Raw genomic sequence first — 25,866 nt, forward strand, 5'->3', positions numbered from 1 at the left:
GGGGCACGAACCCGTGTCCCCTGCATCGGCAGGCGGACTCTCAACCACTGCGCCACTAGGGAAGCCCTGTTTTTTTTGTTTTGTTTTGTTTTAAATGCTCTGAAGGACGTTTGCATCAAATAGCTTACCATTTGGATGGTTGCCTAGGCTGGTAATCTAGGTTAAAACATGGGCTAGAAGGCAGTTCTATACCCAAGATCCCTTGGGCTGCTGCTCTGGTGGGAAGATCTGTTCCTAAGTGCACTGGGCGGTAGGAAACAGAAAAATCTTTCATGATGTGACCGCCCAGTGATTGTTCCTTGACTTCCTCCCTCCCTCAACACTGGGACACCCAGTGACAGATCCTGGGTATGTGTTTAGTTATGTGTCGCTTATATGTGTCTTTGTAATGCTTCACTTTAAGGGATATTTCCAGTAAACTGAAATGTGAACCAGTTTTATTTAAAGTCTTATATCCTCTAGGCTGAATTATTCTTTGGTTTTTCCAGTTCATTGATTTCCATGCCCTTTTGGACCTCTTTCCTTTCCTGTTGCCTCCCCTAACAGACTCTACTTCTTTCTCTCCTCCCATCTCCATTCCTTCTCCGTAGCTATCCAAATTGATTTCCCCTTATCATGAGCTAGATGAGGTCTGACCCCCTCAGAGAAAGTCTTAGTTTTTTGCCATGGTCCGTGTTGCTCTCCATTGTCTCACACTGATAAACTTTGTACTATATTTCATCATCAAACAGTTTGCAGTCATCTTCTGTTTTGTCTCAATGACTTTTCTCCCTAATAATGCTTAAGTTCCTTAAAAAGCTTCTGCATCTCCTAGAATTCTTACGTAGCAGCCACCTAAATGTTTGCAAGGTTTACTTCATTGTTGGAAGACTTCCTCCAAAGGCAAAGTGACACTCCAGCTAGTTTGTCATTAGCCCCCTTATCACTTTTGGTTAAGAGAGGGTGGAAATGCCTTGGTAACCTGATGGAGATCTAGTTTACTATGGTTTACTAATTTCTGTCTCCCCCCCCTCCCCTCCCCCGCCCCCAGAGACTTAGTTGTGTTTTGCTTTTAGTTAGGGAAACTCTAATATTATTTTATTCTATCCTAAAGTTGCCTGGGAGAACATAGGAATATCATAATGCACATGTGGTTGGCAGAATTCTAAGGTGGCCCCACGATCCCAGCCTCTAGTGTGCATGCCCCGTATAACCCTCTGAACTTGTGAGTACGACGGGTTAGTCACCCCTTTGACGAGGTTATGTTATGGCACAGTTTCCTCTACGATATGAAGATTATCCTGGGGACATCTGATCCAATCAGTCCCTGAAAAGGGACTGGACTTTTTCTAAAGAAGGTGATTTGAAATATGAGAGGGACAGAAGGGATTTTCTGTTGCTGCCTTTGGAGATAGGTTGGCCATATGGCTAGTAACTGTGGGTGACGTTTTGGAGCTGAGCACAGCCTCTGGCTGACAGTCAGCAAGGAGAGGAGGCTCTCACTCCTACAGCTGCAAGGAATGAATTCTGCTGACCTGAATGAGATTGGAAGTGGAATTTCCTCCAGAGCTTCTCAGCCTGGCCAGTGCCTTGATTTCAGTGATATCGTGGGCAGAGAACCCAGCTATGCCATACCCAGAGTTCTGAGTTACAGAACCGAGAGCTAATGAATAGGTGTTTCCAGCCACCAAGTTTTTTGGTAATTTGTTGCATGGCAATAAGAAACTAAGACATACCCCAAGTGTATGCAGACAACCTCTATTCCATCCTGATCGCTTTTCATCCAGGGCTGAGGTTAAGATGCAGTGCTATTTTATTTTTGGAAGGCTTGAGAATTTTGGCCAGGATTGTTTAGTAATATTTGCAGAGTGATATCAAATGTTAATTTGTATGTTTATTTCCTAAGGACGTATTTACCATGTCTTTGGTCATTGTTGGTATAGCCCCTCAGTTTTCAGGTGCTAGAAATGAATTCCTGCACTCATAGATGTTCTAAATCAGCCAGGCTGAGCAACTGAAGATGCTTTGGGAGGAGAAATCCCTGGTTCTTTTGTCTATGACTGCCACAGAGCTGGTTTGGATTTTTTTCTTCTTTCTCAGAGACTTGCCATTATGTGGTCATTACAGTAACTGAAAGTCCCTTCCATCTTCAGAAAGGGACAGAAATAAATAATATCTTTCAAAACGGAAGTGGCTAATTTATATCCGGTGATAGAAATGGTGGCAAAGGAAGGAAGTGTCCCATCCATATTTCACTTTTTGCTGATGAATGCTTTCAGTGAACAGAGGTTCATGAACTGAGACACAATATTTCTCAGATAGGAAGCACTGAGGAATTGATGTGTGAATATCAGGAGGAGAACCGTACATAAAAAGTTGAGAACAAAGCTTCCAGCTGATATGGGCCCCTTAATTATCTTTGACCTCCTATTCACCACTGTTTTGAGAAAGCTTGTCTGAAAGATCTGTACTGTAAAGGCAGGGCAGAAGGCACAAAAAGGAGCCACACAGCTGTGAGGATTTGGGTGGTCTTCTCCCCTGCAAGATAGGTGATATGTTGGAGATGGCACTGGGTTATTTGGGGTCCCACTGGAAAGCTGAGGGTCTTGAAATGATTAGTGACTCCTCCGTGGTTTTTTCATTAGCTTTCCTTGGTGTTTGCTGAGTGAAGGGCTTCTCTCTGTCTTGGTGATGTTGAGTGGTGTGAGAGAACAGCTGTAGCATGTGTTTCTAATCGGAATGTGCCTTTCTAAATACTTCTTGCCTATCTGTCAATCCCCCTCCCCCTCCCACCCGTCTTCCTCTGAGCCTGCAGAATTTGTGAGAGCCCCTGGCATGCACATGTGGGCCTTGTTATTCCCAAACATGAGACTTTCTGTTGATCAGCACTTTGTAACATTAGGCTCTCACAGGCATTAGTCACTTTGACTCCACTAGAAAGATTGATCTTTGGAAATGTAAGAAAATGTCTTTTGCTGTTGTTGTTATTAATTCTTGGCATCCAGTTAGATTTAGCCTTTGAGAATTTACATGGACTTCTAGCAAAAAAGCATTCTGTCTGTAAGAAGAAAAAGTGCTGCCACTTTTTACAGTTTTGGGATTGTCACACTTAGTAGTTATTGGCTGCAAGACTGTTTTACTAATAAGCCAATACCTCCCCCCATCCTGCCTATCCTTCCCCCACCTCCCCAGGATCCAGGGTTGTGGGCAGCAGCTGGGATTTTGTTCACTTCAGATACCCGTTTCTGAGGACTGCTTTTAAACAGTGTATTTCCTAATTGTGAGAGATCTGATATCTAACCCGACAAAGGTGAGACTCTAATCCCAGACAAAGCAGCAAAGCAGCAAGATCTTGGAGGACGTGTGGGCAGTGACTGTTTTCTGTGAGGGGAGGCTGTAGAGAAGACAGAAAGGCCGGTGGAGGAGCAGAGGCAGGACTGTGTCCTCAGCCCTTTGGTGTCAGGCTTCACTCGGCAACAGTGTGAATTTTCACCTTGCAGCTGGCCCAGGCGTAATGGAGGGCGGGGTGGACCAGGCGCCAGGGCGCTGGGTGCCGCAGCTCTGTCTCTCCAGGTGGCCCTGCGCGTGGGGAAGACCCATCAGCCGCTGGACCTGTCTCCTTCTCCGAGAAAGATGAGGTTGGAAGATAACGATTTCTGTGAAACCTCACACGGGATACAAATTTGGTTGAGGTGTAAAATAGGGGTGGTGTTAGGAAAAGAGGGACATTCAAGTCGTGGATTTCCAGGCTCAGAAATAGAAATCAGCTGGTAGACTGGATGCACTTTTGTCAGTTAAGAGTGCTGGGTGGGCAAGTTTCAGCCAGAAAAGGGGTGATGGGAGGTTATTAACATCTGGGCACAGAGGAGAAAAATCTAACCTGAGACTGACAGGCTTCAGGAAACCTTCACCATCTAATTCGGAGGGTTTAAGATGATTAACCAGTGGACTTTTTTCTTCTGCAAGAGGGCGGAGGCCTATAAATTTATGCATGTTTTTAGCAATATGCATACGAATTGATGTTATTCTAGAGGCCACTAATACCTGGAAGTAGATATTGTTGCCATTTGACATAAGAAAATCGGAGGAAGGACAGATTTGAATTGAGAATGGGGGAGAGGGTGCGTTCTGTTGGAGATGGTGGCTTAGGGGTGCCTGGACCATGGATGCCCAGGCACCCCTAAGCCTGGAGGCGGGCAGCTGGTTATAACCAGGGAGTTGTTAGCTTGGGGTTGTCATGGGCAGGGATGGGGTCATCCAAGCAAAAATGTGTCAAAAGAGCTGAGGAGAGAGAATTATGTTAATTCTTGCAACAGCTTGGTGAGCTAGTTTATTTTAAAGTTGACAAGACTGATACAGCTACTATGCAGAACAGTATGGAGGTTCCTTAAAAAACTAAAAATAGAGCTACCATATGATCCTGCAATTCCACTCTTGGGCATATGTCTGGAGAAAACCATAATTCGAAAAGATACATGCACCCCAATGGTCATTGCAGGACCGTTTACAATAGCCAAAACATGGAAGCAACCTAAATGTCCATCAACAGAGGAATGGATAAGGAAGATGTGGTATATATATATATACACACAATGGAATGTTACTCAGCCATGAAAAAAAGAACGAAATAATGCCATTTGCAGCAACATGGATGGACCTAGAGATTATCATACTTAAGTGAAGTAAGCCAGACAGAGAAAGACAAATATCATATCATATTGCTTATATGTAGAACCTAAAACAAACAAACCAAACCAAACCAAAAAAAAAGATACGAATTAACTTATTTACAAAATAGAAATAGACCCACAGACAGAGAAAACAAATTTATGGTGACCAAAAGGGAGGGGGGGAGGGACAAATTAGGAGTTTGGGATTAACATATACACGCTACTGTATATAAAGTAGATAACCAACAAGGACCTCCTGTATAGCACAGGGAACTACAATATTTTATAATCTATAAGGGAAAAGAATCCGGAAAAGAATATATATACATATATATAATTGAATCACTGTGCAGTACACCTGAAACTAACACAACATTGTAAATCAAGTACAATTAAAACAAGTTGATAAAACTGAGGCTGAGAAGTTAAATGAGTTACACCAGGTCATACAGCTAAACAATGGCAGAGTTGCCCCGTGTCTCCTGACTTCACGCGTCAGGTACCTTCTACTGTACTAATCTGTGTTTTTGCTTACTCTCGTCGCTTTCTACGTAACTTCGTTCTGTTATTAGAAAAGAAAGAAGTACACATATTTTATCTTACCACCCACCTGTTAGCTGCAGTAAAATTGCAGGCTTAGCTACTTTGAAAAGATTTTTATTATTCACATTTCCTGATTTTTATTTATTTATTTAAATTCAAGTTGAGACTGTCCTTTAATATAAAATCACGAGTAAATTTCCTGTGGTATGCTACAACTTTTAACAAGAAAAAATGTTGAAGTTTTGGTTTTCTTAGATTATATTGTCCGCGGGTAGTATGAAAGTATGAAAGAATTCCCCCGAACATATCAGCACAACTTATCTTACCGTTTCTGTGTCTTTTTATATCACGCAGATAACTGGCACCCCTTTCCCTCACTGTACAAAATCTGAATACGATCCATTTCCTGATTTTTAAAATCTCATTTTCTATTATAAAAGTGTGAGGGTTTTTTTTTTGATAATTAATTCAAATATTACAGAAACATAACAGAAAGTAAAATTTCCCTATAATCCTACCATCCCCAAAGAAAACCCCTACACCATATTATTTTTGCAAGGATCTAGAAAAGCAAAATCTGTCCCTCTGCTAGGAGTCTTTTGGAGAAAGTTGCTTAGAGATGGCACTTACTATTGGAGCAGTTACTTAATATTAATCAAGATCTTTCCTGGTTATTTGGTGGTGTTTCGAGAGTGGCTCCTGGGTTTGATAGAGCTGACATTCCTGGCTCTGTGACTTGGGGACTGGCCCCTGGGTGCCTTTTTTTTCCTCAGTCCCAGCTTCCAGCTGGGCTGCACTCAAGCTCTTTCTTTCCTCATATGGTTTTCCTCCTAAGAGTTCTCTCTTCTTCCTGGCTCTTACTATTCTGCTGCTTGTGTGAGACAATTTCCTTGGGGGCTTTCTTGACTCTGACCTTGGGATTTCATGGTATAGATGACAAGCAGAGTAGCAAATGTTGTCCAAGTCATTCTTAAAGAACGCAGTCCTCATTGGTAGTGAGATGCTTCAGATGTTTTATATTATGGAAGTGGCCCTAGCAATGCCTAGCCTTGAAAACATCCCAGTGCAGGCTTAGTAGTTGCGGTTTGGGTTGATACTTTGCATACCAGTGTTTTCCTTTTTGCATGAGAACTAAGGGCGTGTCCCATCTTCCCACCAACTTTTCTTTCTTTAAAAGAGAATATGAAACCAGTTGAATACTCTCTAGAATGTATTTAGGTAAGTGTATGTATTTACAAAAATGAACGATCGGGCACTTGGGAAGAGCTTACTTCTTGGACAGTGTGTGAGGCCAGGATTTCTCCAAATACTGAGAAGTGGCTGGTGCTCAATCAGTGATTTTGTGTGAGGAGAAGCATGTTCTTCTCTTTGCCTGTCTCCAGGTGGCTGGCATCTGTACTACTGAAACAGAGCCTCAAAAAAAAAGACTCTAAGATGAAGGGATATGTACTGCTCCTCTTCTCTAAGTGGACATCTCCTTTATGAGAAAAGACAGAGAGTAAAGGGAATATGCCCCATGGTTCCTTCTCAGCTCTATTTTAAATTGGACATTCATTTTCTTACGACTGGAGTCTTAATTATTTCTACCTCCTCCCATCAGGCAATGCTGGTCAAAAAGACTCTTTGTTTTCACCTGAATACATAAAACCTGCACATCAATTGTACATAGGAGCTGTCTACTAAATTAATATCAAACAATGCTGCAGACTAATACATGTTTTTATATCCTATAAGCTGGTGGATCTACTGCAAGAATCACATGAGTTATAAGGTTGCATCGAATTCTGTACTTTGGATAGCTTGTGATTATACGTTTGGATTGCTTGATTAACATCTGTCTGTCCCACTAGACTATGTGTTCCATGAGTTAGCAATGCTTTGCTTTCTCACCGTCATCTCCTTAGCATTTATCACAGTATCTGGCATGTGTTGGTGTTCAATAAATATTTGGTGAATGAACGAAAGCGTGAAAAATTTGCTTTTCTTATTGAAGAGATGATTAACTTACATAGAAGAATTTTCTACATTTTGTTTTGAGGCTATAAATCCACTTTTCAAAAAATTTCTTGAAGACTGCAGATATAGCTGAAGAAAAAAGTTTTTAAGCGGGACAGTTGTAGGGAGTGGGTACGTAACTTTTGTTTTGAAACTAAGTCAAATTATCATAGTTAAGCAAGCAAAAGTGAAAAGTTCATGTGGAAGACATGGCGGTACACACACAGATTTCTATTCTGTTTGGAGTTAACCGGGGTAAATGACAGGAACTCCCTTTCAAGGGTCATGTAAAAACTGAGCCATCTTGGATCTGACAATAGAAAATATACTGCCAAGGGCTTCCCTGGTGGCGCAGTGGTTGAGAGTCCGCCTGCCAATGCAGGGAACGCGGGTTCGTGCACTGGTCCGGGAAGATCCCACATGCCGCGGAGCGGCTGGGCCCGTGAGCCATGGCTGCTGAGCCTGTGCTCCGCAACGGGAGAGGCCACAACAGTGAGAGGCCCGCGTACAGCAAAAAAAAAAAAAAGAAAATTTACTGCCAAGAAGTTTTTGCCCTGTGTTGGCTTTCCTCAAGCAACATGACAAGATTTAGATTTATGCATCTCTGATTTCCAAATGCAAGAAATCTTAGAATTAGCATTAGAACCAAAGACTTTGCTTAGAGGTCATTTGGTTAAATCTCATTTTACAGATGAGGAAACATAAGCCCGGAGATTAAGTGACTTGGATCAATGTAATTCATTCTCCATAAAATGAGGCTTTGAGAAGAGTGTAATTTCCAGTTTGGTAATACATAAAAGAAGTTACCTGTTAAATTTAAAAAATAATACTTTAAATTTTAAAGAGGCAGAATCTTTCTAAACTTAAATTGTAATGTCTGTCTTTAAAGGTAAAAAAATGAAGTCTAATTGTTTTCAACCTACGTGAAAACAGATATCACCTTGGTAACGTGCTCTCCAGCTCCCCCTGACTGATAAGGGTCAGCAGCTGTAGACTACCTACTCACCACATTTACCGAAGCCTTCAGTTTTAGAAGGAAAGAACTGGGTTATCACTTTGAGTATGGTGAATAGAATCCATCTGTGCACAGCCAGTTTGTTAATTTCAGGAGGCTCTGGGCTGGACTAAAATAGAAGGAAGAGTGAAGATGAGGAATCCTTAATGGCTTCCAGCCGTGGAGGATGTGGATGCCTGCAAACAGGAATGGAATTCTGTGGCTTTCCCCTCAGCCTTGTAAATGAGCTTCCTATTTACGGTGGATTTTCTTCACACTAGAGTTCCCCATTCTCTCTTCCATGTCCTTTTTTTCCTCTTTGTTCCTCCCTGAGTGATTCTTCCTCCCTGGTTAGTCTGCGGGCTTTGCCCATCCCCAGTTTCTCCCCGGGCTCTCAGCAGCAATAGGAGGGCTCCTCATTTTAAAATGACAGCTGTCTTCCTCCCACCTAATTTAGGGAAAGGAAACCCAGGTTTCCTGAGGACCTATTAAATGCTGGCCCTCCCATAGGTACCATTTCCTTAGTTCCTCCCAGCCACCCTGCCAAGTCCTCCATTTTTACTGATGGAGGACGAAAAGTAGAGAATCAAACCCATGGCTGTCTGACTCCAAGTCTTTTTCCATCCTACTTGTGGTTAAGCAAGATTTGGAATTGTGGAACATGTTTTAAAGCAGCACTCAGAATGTAGGTGTTGGCACACATTCTTATATAATTTGTTTTATAATTATTTCCACAATGAAGTCAGCTAGATAGCTTCTGAAAAACTTGTCGATTATGATCTTCAAAGTACACATTCATAATAAAGTGACCCTTTGTGTATAGATAACATTTATCTGGAAGGCTTCTGCAAGCTGGACTTCTTTTCCCTGGTAGATTTGGAGAGCTCCAGCCTTCCTGAAAGATGCCCCCCGACTTTCCCTAGCCAAAAGCTACCTGTTTCCCCTTTGTCATTCCCACAGTTAAAGTGATGGTATGTATCACTTTTATCCTTAATAGTATTACATTTACTTGTGTCCTGTCTCTACTGCTACATTGTAAACCCCTGAAGGGCAGGAAGAGTGTTTAATCAATGAATAACAAAAGTAATGTATTTTTGCTCCCTTAGCGCTTTGAGCAGTGAGGGTTTTTTTGAATGAACAAATAAATAATTGTGTTCATGTCAAGATGATCTGGAAAGAGAAAAATGAGACTGTCAAGTTAAAGACTGGTTATTTTATTTTATACTACAGAATTCAGTCATTGCCCATTTCAAGATGGAGTGGGCCTAGAAATTATCCAAGTACAACCCCTCCCTAGATAGATTAGCAAATGGAGGACTAACTCGATTAAGGTCTTATAGTTACTTACTTAGAGGCTCCAAGGTGGCACTTACATCTCAAAAATGGTCCAAACTAAACCCTTTATTATTGGCTTCATGTGCCATAGATGCAAAAATCAAAGTCTCAGCATTGCCAGGACCAGTGAAAATACACTTAGAGCTGCTTTGCCAATTTCAGTTCTCAGCTTCCACCTCTTATGGTTGCCAAAGAATTATGATTTTAGAGAACATTTTTTTCTTTCTCGTTTAATATATTGGATTTCAATAGCAGCTCCAATTACTGTATTGTCTGGGGCTACCTAGGAACTTAGGTCATCGTGTGGTAACAGTGACTAAGTGTGAGGACTCTGGACTCTGGCACCTGACCTCCTAGGTCCACATTGCAGCTTCTCACCTTATTGGCTGTGAGACCTTGGGCAAGTTACTAAACTTCTGGGCCTCTGTTTTCTCATCTGTCAGTTGAGATTAGGTAACAATAGTAACTACCTCAGAGAACTGTTAAGATAAACGAATTCATTCATGTTTAGGGCTTTTCTGGAACCTTGGTCCATAAATGTTAGTTAGCTGTTATGATGATGATGGTGGAATACCAAATAGCTCGAGCTACTTTTATCCAGTTATTATTTTCCTTTTATTGGTAGGGGGAATGTTTACTGAAATTCTCCCTGAGATTTCATAGTAAAGACAAGCCTGGAGATAAAATTTCTGTGGGATCTGGAAGGTTTGGATATGTAAACACTGGCTGTAAGTTCCTTCCAGATAGAGGAAATAGTATGAGTAAAGTCTGATGAAGAGAACCCTGGGGTTTTCTCCCAGGAACTGTAATTCCATTTAACTGCAGTGGAAGGTGCTCCCTGGGAGGAGTGGGAATAGGGATTTGTGTTTAGCCCATGGAGGCTCCTGAGATGGCAGGCCAAGTTTGGATTGAGGGCCTTTGAGTACCAAGATCCCTTTGGCAGCAAGGTAGAGTGAGGGAAGATTAGAGGGAGTGGGATGGAGGCAAGGTGACAGTTGGAAGGCTGTTGAATTAGCATGAAGAGGAGGAGGGTGTGGCATTGATAACAGTTTGGAATTGATGCAGGCAGGTGGGTTTCAGGTACAGATAAATGCCACTAAGAAACAGGGAACCTGGGAGTAGGGGTGGGTTTACAATAGAAGAAGATGATTTCAAGTTTCTTGAAGAACAACAGAAAGGACAACCCGGGAGAACTGTCCCTTTTGGTAGAAATTCAGAACTGGAACGCAGAGTTCAGTACTTAGAAACTTCTGAGAGTCGTTGCTAGGTGTGTGATAGCGGTAAAGACATGAGACTATCTGAGATTCCCTGAGATCACGCCTGTAGACTCAAGAGCCCCGCACACATTCTTTGGATAGAGACATCTAAGGCACGAAGCCATAAGCGCGGTGCCATGAAGTGCCGGGGTGTAGGAGTTCATTTTAGCTGCTGTGTGTGAGATAGAGCTCCCCTCACACATCCTGCAGTGCTTTCAGTTTTAAGCCTGTTCATGAACCAAAGGAGGAACTTCCTATTTCCCCTTTCCCCATCACTCAGCAATGGGCAATAGCCCAGTAAAGGATTCCTTTACTGCTGGGCAGAGAAATAGGCTCAGATTATGGAATTTTTAAATGGCATTATAAAATTGACATATTTTATATGACAAAGAAGAGAGAGACTCTGAAGACATAAATTTAAATTAAAAAAAAAAATTTCAAGACCAAACTGTTTTATAACCCTTCATTTTGTATGTGGTTTTCAGTGGGTATAAAAATACTCGGTGGGTATGTGGGTGGTTTCTCATGTTTTGGAAATGGTGAGAATATGAGATGCTGAGCATTGGGTTCTGGGATGAGAGCTATAATTACTAACTCTGATTCTTTCCCCGGATTGGCTCCCGGGTGGATATCTGAACCTAAAAACCCAACAAGAGTCCAGAATCCAGAGCAATAAACCATCTCCTCCCCGCAACGCCCCCCCCCACCCCCGAAATTAAAAGAATTATTGTGGCAAAGAGGAGAGGGAGGGCGGGATGATGGTTCTAACTTGCCTCGTCCCCTTTTCGTGCTGCTCGCTGACTGTTCAAGGCTGTGGTGCATCAGGAAAGAGGCTGGTGTGATGGCTTCTCCTCGCTGTCTGCACAGCAGCCCCTGTGCAGCTGTGATGGAAAGAGTTCTAAATATAACCCAGACTCCTTTCAAATCTTCCTCCCCCAGTCTTGGCAGATGTGGTAAACACCCTAAAAATACCTGCTGTCTGAACCTTTGAGGTCTTTGGAGAGGAAGGGGCAGGTGGTAGCCCTGGGGCCACGGGGTGCTGTCAGGAGGCCTTGCCAGGCTACCAGGGCTGCTCCCCAAGCTGTTTGGTGCACTGTCGGCCAGTCCATCCTGCTCAAGGATAAGAGCCCACTCTTGAGTCTCATAGTCACTGCTGGCAGGTTTCAAGGAGACTATTCATAGACTAGACATCTGTTCTCTGTCCCATTGACCTCAAACCTGCAGCTGCCACCGTGGTATTCAGGCAGTGTTGTGTCTTCCAGTCTTGTTTCACAGAAGCAGAATTGTAGAGCTAGCGAGGCCCTCAGGTATTACGTTGTTCATAAAACATTCCATTAAAATCACCACATTTATGGAGTTACATTTCCCTGCCTCTATAGTGACTTAGGGATTTGGAAATGGAGTCTCAGTCTTTGATTATTAAAAGACTCTACTGTCCTCATTGTGTAACACACATAGGAGGATAACGAAAACCAGTCTTTTTAAAAATAGTGACCAGATGATCCTGTGCACGGCGTTTTCTTCGTTATTAAAAAATGGAAGTTTGAGGCTCATTTGCTCACCCAAAATTCAGTATCTCGAGTATAAAGCTCATTGGCAACATAGCCAGATACCAGGAGTCTCATTTTCAGGAAGGCTTTCAAGATCTAGTTTCTGGAATCCCATACCATAACTGTGGTGTTTAGTTGAAAGACCATAGCTGACCTCTGCTTTCCTGGGAAAGGAAGGTTTCACAGATGACCTCCAATACCCACGGAATGCATTCAAAGTTGTGGAGGCAGTCAGCACCATCTAATGAAACAGCATAAATCATCCAGCTTTTAAATGTATGATAACTACCTTAGTCCCAGTCTCCTTCAGGAGACTCTTGAGAAGGTGCGGGGAGTGCGGAACCTGTGCTAGGAGCTGTGTGAGGGAGAGCAAAGTAGCCCCAAGAAGCCCGTCCAGATGATGGAGAAGGAACCAAGTCCTGTGCCATGCCATTTTCAATATGTTCATCATGGTAGTTACAGAATTTCCGTAATTGTAACGGGTATGCATCCTCCACTGTGAGCTTCTCAGAGCTCCTCCCTGTATCTGGAAGAGTGTCATTTATTTTTTGCCACTGGGCTGAAAGTAAATTGAAGGGTTTTCTTGAGTGCTTGAAGCTGTCAAAATGGTTGAAGTTTTTAATGTCACTTAATGCATGTCTGAATCAGCCACTGCTAGAAGCTTATTTCCCCTGGACCAGTGCACCTGTCACCGGACCTGAGCTGCCTGGGAGGGGGATTGGTATACTTAGGGCCTCAGTGTGATTTTGTGGAAAGAGCGTAGCTCTGGAGTTGGTAGCTTCAGTTGTGTAGAAGCCAGGGACGGGGTGGGCACAGAGGGGTCGCCTTTTTCCATGCATGTCAAGAAGAGAGGATGGGAGAGGGAGGGGTACCCAGGTGGCACTGTCATGGGTTATCAAATGTTTCCCTTCTGAAATTCCAGAATGAAGAGCTTCGAAACTTGTCTCTTTCTGGCCATGTTGGATTTGACAGTCTCCCCGACCAGCTGGTCAACAAGTCGACTTCTCAAGGATTCTGTTTCAACATCCTGTGTGTTGGTAAGTGACTCATCCCTTGCTGCTGAGCAAGGAATCTGACTCTTAGGTGTTGGCAGGTGACTGTCAGAGGGGCACGTTTCAGGAAATAAGGGGAATGATATTTTTTTACTCTTTCATTATCAGTAGAGCAGGGCAGTGATACCCACTCACGTATGTCACACAAAGATCGAGACTTGTATTTAGGTAGAGCGCTCTGTAGGCTTTGTGACGTTACTCAAAATGTTATTTTCATTTGTGTCACATAGTGATCAGTTTAATATTGCTATTGAACCACTTATTTAAATTTTTTGTGGGGGGAGGGGCTTAGACCCTAGCTAGACTACAGGAAGTTGAAAGAAGGACCTGAGATGCACAAACATAGGAAGATCATTCAAAAGCATTTTAAGAATTTGTTTCCAGGGTCTTTGACTGTGGTGCAGTAGTAATCCCCACGGAAGTCTTTTTAACGATGTGCTGTCTACAGTAAGTAAAATCTGAAACTACTTTAACCGCTTCGATAAACTTAGAATATTTAAAATTTTTGCTTTTAGAGCAAAAGACAATTTAAAATTCTATCTTATATTTTTGAAATACCTTTTCTGCCTGAATTAATAAATTAACCTTTTGTCCTTAAATTGGAATCTGAAATTGACCTCAGTTTATTCCTGGTAGATAAATGGAAAAGGCCAAAGAGATACAACTTACATATTTGCATGCTCAGGATGTGTTATTCGTATCCTTCAGATGTTATGCATTGACCTAGACCTGTGGCCTTGGTATTTTTCTTCTTCTTTAGCCATATCTTTCTTAAACTAAGACAAGGAAGGTAGGAAAGGAGGTGGAGAAAAAGAGGAACATAGAAATAGAAATCTCCTGTTGGTTTGAAGCAGACGTGTCCCTGGAACAGATGACGGCCTTTCCTTCACCCTCCCTGTCACTCTTGATGAAGGACCAGGCTAAACAGCAGTGAAGTGGCTCGGGCTGCATTGTTTTGTTGCCATTGTCCTCTGGGCACAGACTTCAAGACAAATTAAAAGGAATTCTGTATGTATCCGATATGTGTTCTCTGTGTATCCTCCCTCGACGTTTGGCAGAATGTCCTGACTTCTCTTGTCTTAAGTAAAATGAAGTGACTTTAGAAAAGAAAGATGTGCATTCAATGTAAGTTAGTTGTTGGGGGGAGGGCCAGGTATTTTCCTTTCTTTTTGTTTTTTTTTTTTGTTTTTTTTTGCGATATGCGGGCCTCTCACTGTTGTGTGGCCTCTCCCGTTGCGGAGCACAGGCTCCAGACGTGCAAGCTCAGCGGCCATGGCTCACGGGCCCAGCCGCTCCGCGGCATGTGGGATCTTCCCGGACCGGGGCACAAACCCGTGTCCCTTGCGTTGGCAAGCGGACTCTCAACCACTGCGCCACTAGGGAAGCCCCAGGTATTTTCCTTTCTGAAAATTCTTCGAGAGGAGCATATTGAACGTGGCCCCTGCATTGGGCATTCGCTAGTAGAAAGCCACCGCTGACTTGCACACCAGATGGCTTGCTGTCTGGCATTATGTCTCAAGCACTGGAGAGAGAATGACTGGAGAGAAACGTGACCAGAGCCCGTCAGCTCTCCTCCTTTTCCCTTTTCCCCACTTGAAGCCGATTAAAATTCAGCAGGGGACCCCCTGGAATGGCAGCTCTCAGAGTGGCATAAATGAGTCGTCTTTTCTCTTCTGCTAAATGCTCACTGCAGAGCAGGACAATTCTTCATTAGCATAGCAATTTGTTGGCAATTTGTTGATTTTCTATTGAAAAATGTGCTAAACTGTGGACCAGTTACTGTTCTGGCTTCTCTTCTCCGTCTCCCCCAGCCCTGTCTTCAAAATCAGTTTCAAAAATCTATGTGAGAGCTGTGGCCCAGCCCCTGCAAGTAGGATAAAGCCTTCCAGTGGGACTGGGCTGGAAGGACCTGGTTTGACCGGGTGTGTGGTGTGCAAGGGGGAGTGTTGGCTCGTTGGCTGACCCTTGTGTTACTAGCACAATTATGGTGCTAGTTGGAATTCCTCACAAGCCACCTCCTTGCTGTGCTGTTGGATTTGTAAAGCAGCTGCTATTCTGACTCTCCTGGGTGGGTAATAATCCTTATGATTCTTAGGTTTTTATTCTTGTTCCATTCTTAACCAGGTTGGAAATTAGTTTTTCAAGTTATTTAAAATAGTGCATATTTATGTTAAAAAAATTATAAAATGTCCCCCCTTCTCTCCTGCCCTCATTTCCATTCCACAGAGAAAACACTGTGGAATCCTAGGAACTTTCTAAACTTTTCTGTACTTGGAAATTATTTTCGGAGGCTGAAAACAACACTAAGTATCTCACATTTTTGTAGAAGTCCCACATGTGTCTCACCAGGCTAAAATCAAGGCATCCGCAAGGCTATGCTCCTTTCTGGAACCTCAAGGGGAGAAGACATTTCCTTGTGTTTTCCATCTGCTGGGGGCTGCCCACATTCCTTGACTCTTGGACCCTTTCCTCCATTCTCAAAGCCAGCAATGTTGTATCTCTCTCTGACTGTTCTTGGGTTAGGAGATTTTCCACAGAGAATTGCAGAAATCTAGTTTAAACTCAGTTAAGGCTCTTCCTCAACCTCCAAACACACTAAAAAGGTAATACATTGAATTGTGTAATTAAGAACAGCTGGCTCCAGGGATGCAGAGTGTTTGCAGGGCTCTGTTTCTGGTTTTCGAGCCTGTTTGCTGCTGCGTGGCTTCATGGGTCGGGCTTCTTCTTCAAGGAGGTGGTACGACCTCCAGCAGTGTTGCCAGCTGAGCAGCCCCGGAGGAGAGGGAGGCAATTCCTGACAAGGCCTTCTCAATAGTCATAGGATCTCTGATCAACCAGGCTGGGGTCATCTGCCCGCCCAGGGTGGGAGATGGGGATCAACCACCCCGAAACATACAAGGGTCCCATAGGAGAGAAGACATGGGCAGAAAGGAGAAAGGCCATGGGAGAGAGACACACTGGACAGATATAAACAGGTCTCTCATGACTACATAAGTACTTTTTTGTTTTGGTGTAACGTAAATGAGATCATGCCCTTCTATTCTTTTGCATTGTCTCCTTTCACTCTACAGTACGTCCTGCCTGTCCTTCCATGCCCATATATCTAGCAGGTTCTTTTCCATAGCACTTTGGAGCTCTTCCGTTGGAGCCAACATTAGCCCTTTGGGAGATAGGGGTGTCAGCATTAAGGTAAACGTACATATCCTCAGAGGGTAGGACACATCAGATCCCTTCACAAATAATTTACAGCAAAACGTCTGTATAAGGAAACAACTTTCGCTCTCAATTAATGCTCTATTTTTTTTTTAAAAGAAGATGTTGGGGGTAGGAGTTTATTAATTAATTTATTTTTGCTGTGTTGGGTCTTCGTTTCTGTGCGAGGGCTTTCTCTAGTTGTGGCAAGCGGGGGCCACTCACTGTCGCGGCCTCTCCCGTTGCGGAGCACAGGCTCCAGACGCGCAGGCTCAGTAGTTATGGCTCATGGGGCTAGTTGCTCCGCGGCATGTGGGATCCTCCCAGACCAGGGCTCGAACCCGTGTCCCCTGCATTAGCAGCAGGCAGATTCTCAACCACTGCGCCACCAGGGAAGCCCCGCTCTATCTATTTTTAAGGTAAGAGTCTATGAAAAGCATTCTAGTTGATCAAAATATTTTGACAGCCACTTAGAGGAGTTGGTGTCGTATTTAACTCGAGTATCCGTGGTCCTTGTCACCCTACTGTGCACTTCTGTTCTTTATGCGCATGCCTGGTATTTACAGCATCATTTCCATGTGAAGAGTATGGAAGGGAATTGAGGATTTATTTAAAAAAAGAGTTATGATCCCAGTAAGGAAGCTGATGATGTTTTTCAAAAAGGTCTTAGAATTGTAATTTTGTTTTGTGGCAAGCTCCTACAGGTTGCAAACAGAGAGGAAACAAACCGGGACAGAAATGAACCCTGGCGTGCACCTAGTTTAGTTTTAGAGGCCCTGAATTAAATGCTTTTAGAACCTATCTCTCGAGTCCTGGATAGAAATGTAATAAAGAGCGGGAGAGTAGTGTTCACTTAACTGGGAAGAGAATTCTTGATGCTGAATCGGGTACCAGACACCCAAGATCATAGTTCCCCTACTCTCCGTCTTGCCTACAACACAGCCGTTCACCCACAAAATTGCACTTTGTTTTAGATAAAGCCTTTCTTTCTTACCCACGCTGTATTTCTCCAAAGAATCTAAATTAGTATTCAGCCTTTCTTCACAATTTTAAATTTATACATCTTTGTCATTCACTTTCCAAAATGACACCAGCTCTGTGAGAAACTCCAGCATTGATCCAGCTGTATGTGGTTCTTTGTGCACCTACACAGATGGATAAAATACTGTGACATCCCTGCTTTTGAAGAGGAACCAGTTCAACAGCAGGGTCAAAGTAAATTAATAATTTTTTTTTTTTTTTTTTTTTCCGGTACGCGGGTCTCTCGCTGCTGTGGCCTCTCGCGTTGCGGAGCACAGGCTCCGGACGCGCAGGCTCAGCGGCCATGGCTCACGGGCCCAGCCACTCCGCGGCATGTGGGATCTTCCCGGACCGGGGCACGAACCCGTGTCCCCTGCATCGGCAGGTGGACTCTCAACTGCTGCGCCACCAGGGAAGCCCTAATAACATATTTTGAAAATAGAATTAAAAAAATAATAATTCCACTGTATTGTTGTGAGGGGAAGGCAGAAGAGGAATAGAAAACAGACAAGTTTAAGATCATTTTAGCCGAGGCTATAGTGTCAGCATAAGCTGTAGAATTTTACAATCAGATCTTAAACATTTTTATCCCATCTTGCTTTTCCAGGAAAGGCTCTGAAGTGGTTTACAGGGTGAAATGAATGAGTTAATGAATAAAAGATAAAATTAACCACAGAAAATAAAGTGAAGCCAAGGTTAGAGTCAGAACCCAAAGCCATCAGACCTGCCTATAGCAGTTGATTCTCTCAGGAACGCATGTGCCTCTCCGCCAGTGGTCAGAGCATGGAGGGACCCATTCATTCAACAGATATTTGTTAAACACATATTATGTGCCAAAGACAAGTTAAAAGTTTAATGATGACAGACTTACAGTAGCTATAAAGTAAAAACAAAATAGTTGCTCCAGATGAAACACAGTTCACCGGGAAAAATCTCTCCCATGGATTTTCAGAAAAAAACATACGGTGGCTGTCCCTCCATTTAAGCCTGGGTTCCTGAGCGTCCCCCACTCAGTGCCACTGAGCCAGGCAACGCCGAGGGTCACGTGCTGGTCTTCCAAGGGGACTTGAACGACCAGCATGCTTTGGCTAATACCACCAGCTAATACCGCGGCTGGTGGTATTAGCTAAAGCATGTCCCATCAGAGGCAATTCTATGAGGAGTTAAAACAACACAACGTAGGTCTCTGATTATCTGGCTTCATCCAAGAATGAAATCCAGAATGTTTAGAGGAGGCAGTCAGACCTTCATGCACAGCTATTTGAATAATTATGATAATAATTATCCAAGGAGCCAGTCTTGGCAGTCAGAGTCAAAATGCTGAATCATAGATCAACTATTTACTCAGTTTACAATTAATTACCTTCTAATTCATTCCTCTGTGTGTTGTTTTGTTTTGTTTTTTTCTTTTTTAATAACGTCCAGCTTAGAGCTTGCGGTTTAAACAGAATGGAAGGGGCAAGCCTGCTTTCCACTGTGCGATGGGTGTTACGCTCACCAGCACTGGCAGACACGGGAGAAACAGAAGCCCCAGATAGCGCTTCAGGAGTAAATCTCTAATTATTCTAACAACTGTTCAGGCAGATGAATTTATAACAGAATAAGCAACGAACTCTGAAAAATCTACCGAAGTGGCAAATGTCAATATAAATCATCACCATGATCATTTTTCTTTTCAGTTAACTGAAAAGAAATGCCTGAAACTGAATGCCTGCTCTGTGCCAGGGATTCTGAAATGTTTCAGAGTTGCTGCCAGTCATTGATTGTCTCAAAATATTGTAGCTGTTGGGTTTAAATTGGAACCTATGCCAGGTAGGCTTTTGGTTACTCAAGTCAAAAGAAGCCTTTGTGCTCTTGTGTGTCCTCAAAAATATAGAAAATGCCTTCTTTTCTGATTGACCTCAACAACAAACGCATTGAAAAGCTCTCCTAGTTCTAGAATTCCTTTTATTCCAAAAGCTGTCCTTTCTTAGTGAACTGCTTGTGGTGAATTGCACTGCTGCTAGAGTAGCTGTGTCTAATTAGGGCTCTTCAAAGCACAGAGCATAGGAATGGAAAGCAAAGCACTCTGAAATTTAGAGGAACAGTGGTTTTTCCAACCCATGGATTAACCCTGTGCTGTAAGTAGGCCCTGGAATGCTAATTGTTCGTAATTTCCACCTTAATGCAAATAATAATTAAATTTACCTTGCCTTTGAAAACAAAACAGAACATGGTGTTCTTGATACACATATGCTTAACTAATTCTCAACTTAGTAAAATGTGATGGTAATTTCAGTCCTGTCCAGGTAACCTAGAATCCTTGCCATGTAAATTGAAGTCTTATTGCTGTTTTTACGGGAAGAGATGAAAGTTAAGTGGGTCACTTTCCACTGATAGAACCGTTACCTTACAGGGGAAATTTTATAAATAGTTCTGCTGTTGTGCCTTTTTCCCTGTTCTGAAAATAGGTAAATTCTGAAAAGAAGTTTGCTCTATTGAGAAAGATACTCAAGTAGGTACTTAAAATGACTGGAGTACCTTCAGTGTAGAATTGCCTTGCAGATTCTATGTATCTTACAAGCGAGAACCCTGTTTTGTTTCTGTATCCATTACTTCGTAACTTTGTTTTGTTCAAAGTTATTTTGTTAAGTCCCCAATGGTCGATATCAGCTTGGTGAGCATTAGGGAACAGAGACTACTTTAGGTTACTTTTATTGATGGGTCTTTTTTTGTAAGAGTATGAAGGAAAGTAAGGAAGACAGGAGACAGTCTCAAGCGCTACACAGCTAGACTTCATGGAGACCTGGAATGACATTCAGGATATTACAGAAGTTCAAGAAGTGTCAGTTGCTGTTTTTCTTCACCATTTTATCCCCAGCACCTATGCTTGTCACAGAGTAAATACTCAAGTATTATTAATGAATAAATTTCAGGTACTAGTGTCTACCGTATCTATCTGCTCTCTTTCTCCTGTATGTCCAGCTAATGGTCTGTCAGCAACATGTCTTCTATTTATTGGCAGCCTTTGCTGCCTCATGGCATCTGATTTTTTGCTTCTCTCAGCATATCTTTCCTTTTTCATGCCATCGTGCTGTGTGCAGGTTCAAACTCCCAAAGAGAGAAGTTTGATTGGATAGACAAGTCACTGTCCAGTATGGAGCATTCTCACAGCACTGGCGTCCATGGGTGCCTTTGGACAGCGGGCTAGCCCTGGGCCAGTTATCTGTGGTCATTAGCAAGGTCCATGTTGTAAACTGTGGTCTTGCTTGTGAGAGGAATGTGGTTATGGCAGACATTTAAAATATCATTCCCGTGATAGTAAATCAGAGTCTGGCTAAGTATTCAGTCATGTTCCAGGTCAGATTCTAAGCTATGGGAGATCAGGCCACTTCGTTGTTGTATTCCCAGAACTTGGTACCAAGCTGGAAAGGAGACTGGCTGAAAGAAGACTGATGAAGGAGGAAATTCTTTGATCTTAGATGTATCGGGTCCAACGGGTAAAGCTAAAGAGTTAGGCAAATGTACTTGCACAACTTTTATCCTACAAGTGAATCATGGTAGTCAGTGGCAAACCACATAAGGCTTCTAATTAGAGAAAGCTCAATTACAGGAAGATTCCATTCTACTTCATGTTTGTACTGTGTTGGAAAGCAATGAGTAATACAGAACTTCTAACTAGCAAAGGTATTTTGTCAGTGGGAAAGTTGCCCTAAGGCTATAAATCTCAGAGCTCTTTTTCCCCCCATGGAATTGTCACCATCCTAAAAGTCATTATGGCAATTTTTCAGAAGAGAGGTACTGTTCCTAGGACCATCATGGGGTTGGGATTTGTTGAAAGGGCCGCAGTATATTGGTATGTTTAAACTGAGCTGAAAATCTAATTGGGAAATTTTCCAGAGTTTTTTTTTAAAGGCATTCCTATAAATAATGTTTCTCGATATCTACCATCACACACTCGACCACCAGCCCTGACAAGGGTGGGTTCTTTCTCATTGCCAACTAGTTTTGACTCAAGAATTAGTATATATAGAGAAAATTTTTCTTGGTCTTATTTTGAAGACCGAGCTAAAGTTCTCCATGGCTCCACATTTGGGTCTTACCATTTGATTGGTGTAGTGGTGCTAGGTACCTGCCACTCTCCTTTGCATATATTAGGGGCTCAGTAAGACTTAACTGACTTGAATTATCAATGTGAATTAATAAGGCCATTGTTGCAGGTTATTTAACATCATTCGGTTTCATTGTCACAAATATCCGCTTGAAACTGGGAAATCTAACAAGTGCTTGCCATCTGCTGAATAGGGAAAGAAAATGGAGATAATGGAGGATTCTCACAGATTCATAACCATACCTAAAAAAAATTAGGCAGTCAGTTTTCTCTGTAACGGTGAAGTCAGGATGCTGTGTTGGTTGAGTGTCGGTGTTAGAACCACACAAACTTGGGTTAGAAGCCTGGCTCTGCCACTTTAGACAAGTTTAGACAAGTTACTTAGACCTTATCTAAGCCTTAATGCCCCATCTGTAAAAGGGAGGAAAGAGCAGTACTTATTCCATGGGGGTTAGTACTAGGGTTTAAATGAGATAGTGCATTGGAAGCTCTTACCACAGGGCCTGGCACAAGGTAAGCACTCAGCGGCTGTAGCTGGGTTTGTTATGATTGCTATTGTTTGTCAAGTGTGTTGTTTTGAAAAATGTAATTCTTTTCCACAACAGTAGATGGTATCAAGTAATTCAATACAAATGAATCAGTCTTTTGAATTTTCTTCGTAACAGAAACTCAGCAATATAGAAATTTTTTTAAAGCAATATAGTGTCACATGCCAACATTTAGGGAAGGAGGAACTACGGTTTATGTCTTTGAAATGACCACAAACTGACCACAGGCAAGCTTATAGGTTCTAATTCTCTATGCAGAGGTAAAGAAAAGCATCTTGATCTGTAAGTTCAAGATCTTTTCTACTGAACGGTTTTGGAAATTCATTAAAGAGTTTCTTGGGAAGTATTCCATAGATCACACATGGAAAGAACTATCTTTTTGTGGTGGGATTTTTGGTGATACTGACTTTTCAAAAAATTTTACTGTCATGATGATGAAAAACTCCTGATGGTGTGAACTGGTGCCTCAGAGGCATTGACACATTCTTTGATTTCTCCCTTGTGGTCATGCAGGCGAGACGGGCATTGGCAAATCCACGTTAATGGACACTTTATTCAACACCAAATTTGAAAGTGACCCAGCTACTCACAATGAACCAGGTGTCCGGTTAAAAGCCAGAAGTTATGAGCTTCAGGAAAGCAATGTACGGCTGAAGTTAACCATCGTTGACACTGTGGGATTTGGAGACCAGATAAATAAGGATGACAGGTACATCTTGGGATTTTGTGGGGATGTAAATGAGCGAGAAGGTAACAGGATCCATCCCGGGTAAATGCAAAGACTAAATGTTCGCTAGGTACGGGGCTTGGTCTCCTATCACCTAAAAGATAAGACATTCTTGTCCTCTGAGAAATTTTCTTAGAATGTTCTTGAGGTCAGAATCAGCTAGTGTAATTGATTCCAGCTAGGGTAAGGAGAAAAGGGATTTGTTAGAAGGCATAAACTACCTTACGGCATTTTTCCAGGAGAGTCATGGAACCAGGCTTGGGCACTTTCCCACCTGGAACAGCAGTCTAGAGAAACACGTACGGTTAGTGGAACCCCTGCCGCAAACTACCTTATATAGTTTGGTACCTGTGACACTGGGGAGAGGTCTCTAGAACCTTTACCCAGTCTGTCTCAGAGAGCCAAATGCCTTTACCATCGCTTGCAAGAAGAACCCCTTTCCCTGTGTGGGCCTCTGCCTTGTGTGGCTCCCTTCCTGCTTCCAGGTCTTGTATGGCTGCATCTGCTTGGTAGAAAGTAGACCAGATCCAGAACACTAGCTGCAAGAGAGTCTGGGAAGTGTGGTTTCTGGCTTTTGTTGTTGTTGCTGTTTTAACTCTGCCAAAAAAAAAAGGGGGGGGGCATTAAAAAGTAAAAGGAGTTTGGAATGAGCATCTGCCACGCTCTCCTAGTCTCTGAGGCAGATTGGGATATTTGACTGATCCCCAAATTCCTACAGATCTGAATGAAAACTTGGAGTCAACGTGATTTTCCCGAGAAGCCAAAGCCCAGGATTTAGTAGACCCGGGTTGTGATCTGGATTCTGCCGATGAGCAGCGATGGGACCTGGGCAATTTATCTCACTCTAAGGGAATGACCTGGATACTCTCAGGCCTCTTCCAGTGGGATCTGTATACAGTCTCTTCTTAGGTGGGGTCTAAGGAAGGGCACTGGGAAAGGCTAAGCCTGGAGGAGGGGTGTGGTAATAATACACAGCTGATACAGTGCTATCAGCTCCTAAAACCCCAAAGTGAGGAAAGCATGTTTGTGAAAGATCGGTTGGAAGAATTGTCGTTGACTTGCAGCCAGAGCAGGATCTTAATATTGCTGCTAGTGCCGTGGCCTGAGCACTGTGTGTCCTTTGTGCATTGTCTGGGTCTTCCTGTGGGCTGCTCGTACTTGGGTGGCCCGCTGGGTGCAGAATGGCCACATTGAGTCTGAATATTGAGTGTGGTTTCAGTGGAGCCTAGTGAGGAATTCAGATCGCTCTCTAGCCAGCAAGGGTTTGTCAAGCTAATTTGATAATATATATAACAGACTTCTTTGTCAGTGTAGAAGAAGGACATGTTTAAGCTGCTTAAGAAATAAAATGTCTTTTCAGAATTTTGGTCCTGTAGTTTGTATGTCGACAGAAGCTGTTAGCTATGTCAGTCTCACGTATTCATTCACTAAAACTGGTTTACATAGACTTGATGATCTAGTTATAAAATAATATAGTGAGGTTTTACTTTTTTTCTTTTTGAGGTGAAGCAAACAGTCATTTTATTGACTCAAGTTCTTTCATTTACATCTTATCTCAGGCTATTTTGCTTTAGTAGTTTAGCACCCATCAGTTAGTAGAGAAGGCTGTCCGCATCCAGAGGTTTTACTTTTATAAAACACACAGAGTCATTTTATAAAGCCAAGCAAGTTTGGCTCTTTTCTCTGAGTTGCTGTGTGCCCTTATTTGAGGGAAGCTGTTAAGCCTTCAACCTTCTTGGAGTTAATCTCAAGATCACCCATCTTATTCACTAATCTTGACTTTAAATGCCTTATGATTGTTTTATTTTACTTTTTTTTAACTTTTATTTTTTTTAATTTTTAAATTTATTTTTGGCTGCTTTGGGTCTTTGTTGCTGCACGTGGGCTTTCTCTAGTTGCGGTGAGCGGGGGCTACTCTTCGTTGTGGTGCGCGGGCTTCTCATCGCGGTGGCTTCTCTTGTTGCGGAGCATGGGCTGTAGGTGCGCAGGCTTCAGTAGTTGTGGCACGTGGGCTCAGTAGTTCTGGCTCATGAGCTCTAGAGTGCAGGCTCAGTAGTTACGGCGCATGGGCTTAGTTGCTCCGTGGCATGTGGGATCTTCCCGGACCAGGGCTCGAACCCATGTCCCCTGCATTGGCAGGGGGATTTTTTTTTTTTTTTCAACATCTTTATTGGAGTATAATTGCTTTACAATGGTGTGTTAGTTTCTGCTTTATAACAAAGTGAATCAGCTGTACATATACATATATCCCCATATCTCCTCCCTCCCACGTCTCCCCCCTGCCCTCCCCATCCCACCCCTCAAGGTGGTCACAGAGCACCGAGCTGATCTCCCTGTGCTATGTGGCTGCTTCCCACTAGCTAGCTATTTTACATTTGGTAGTGTATATATGTCAGTGCCACTCTCTTACCTCGTCCCAGCTTACCCTTCCCCCTCCCCGTGTCCTTAAGTCCATTCTCTATGTCTGTGTCTTTATTCCTGTCCTGCCCCTAGGTTCTTCAGAACCATTTTTTTTTTTTTTTTTAGTTTTCTTTTATATGTGTTAGCATATGGTATTTGTTTTTCTCTTTCTGACTTACTTCACTCTGTATGAGAGACTCTAGGTCCATCCACCTCACTACAAATTTCGTTTCTTTTTATGGCTGGGCAATATTCCATTGTATATCTGTGGCAGGCGGATTCTTAACCACTGTGCCACCAGGGAAGTCTGTTATGATTGTTTTAAATACTTAAGTTCATTCTCAAAAAACGTTTGAGAAAGTTAAAATTAAACTGTCCCAGGCCCAAAGATAATTCCAGAAGGAGGCTTCCAGAGACATTTTTGTGCAGTGACAGCTTAATGGGAATAAGACACCAGATCATTAAGTTACATTATGTTTGCTTAGGGCTCAGAAACTTCATTAATACCAGGTTTT

General features: G+C 42.7%; 1 protein-coding gene across 2 annotated transcripts in view; it reads left to right on the plus strand.

The window, feature by feature from the left end:
* Positions 1 to 25,866, plus strand: part of SEPTIN11 (septin 11) — an 89,675-nt gene that overhangs the window by 29,876 nt on the left and 33,933 nt on the right. For both annotated transcript variants that reach the window (XM_024754136.1, XM_024754135.1), the window contains exons 2-3: positions 13,245 to 13,359; positions 22,738 to 22,933. In XM_024754136.1, coding sequence (XP_024609904.1) covers positions 13,245 to 13,359; positions 22,738 to 22,933 — 311 coding nt within the window. The remainder of the gene's footprint in view (positions 1 to 13,244; positions 13,360 to 22,737; positions 22,934 to 25,866) is intronic.

The sequence above is a fragment of the Neophocaena asiaeorientalis genome, unplaced genomic scaffold (assembly GCF_003031525.2).
Source record: "Neophocaena asiaeorientalis asiaeorientalis breed wild unplaced genomic scaffold, Neophocaena_asiaeorientalis_V1.1 scaffold148, whole genome shotgun sequence".
Classification (NCBI taxonomy): Eukaryota; Metazoa; Chordata; class Mammalia; order Artiodactyla; family Phocoenidae; genus Neophocaena; species Neophocaena asiaeorientalis.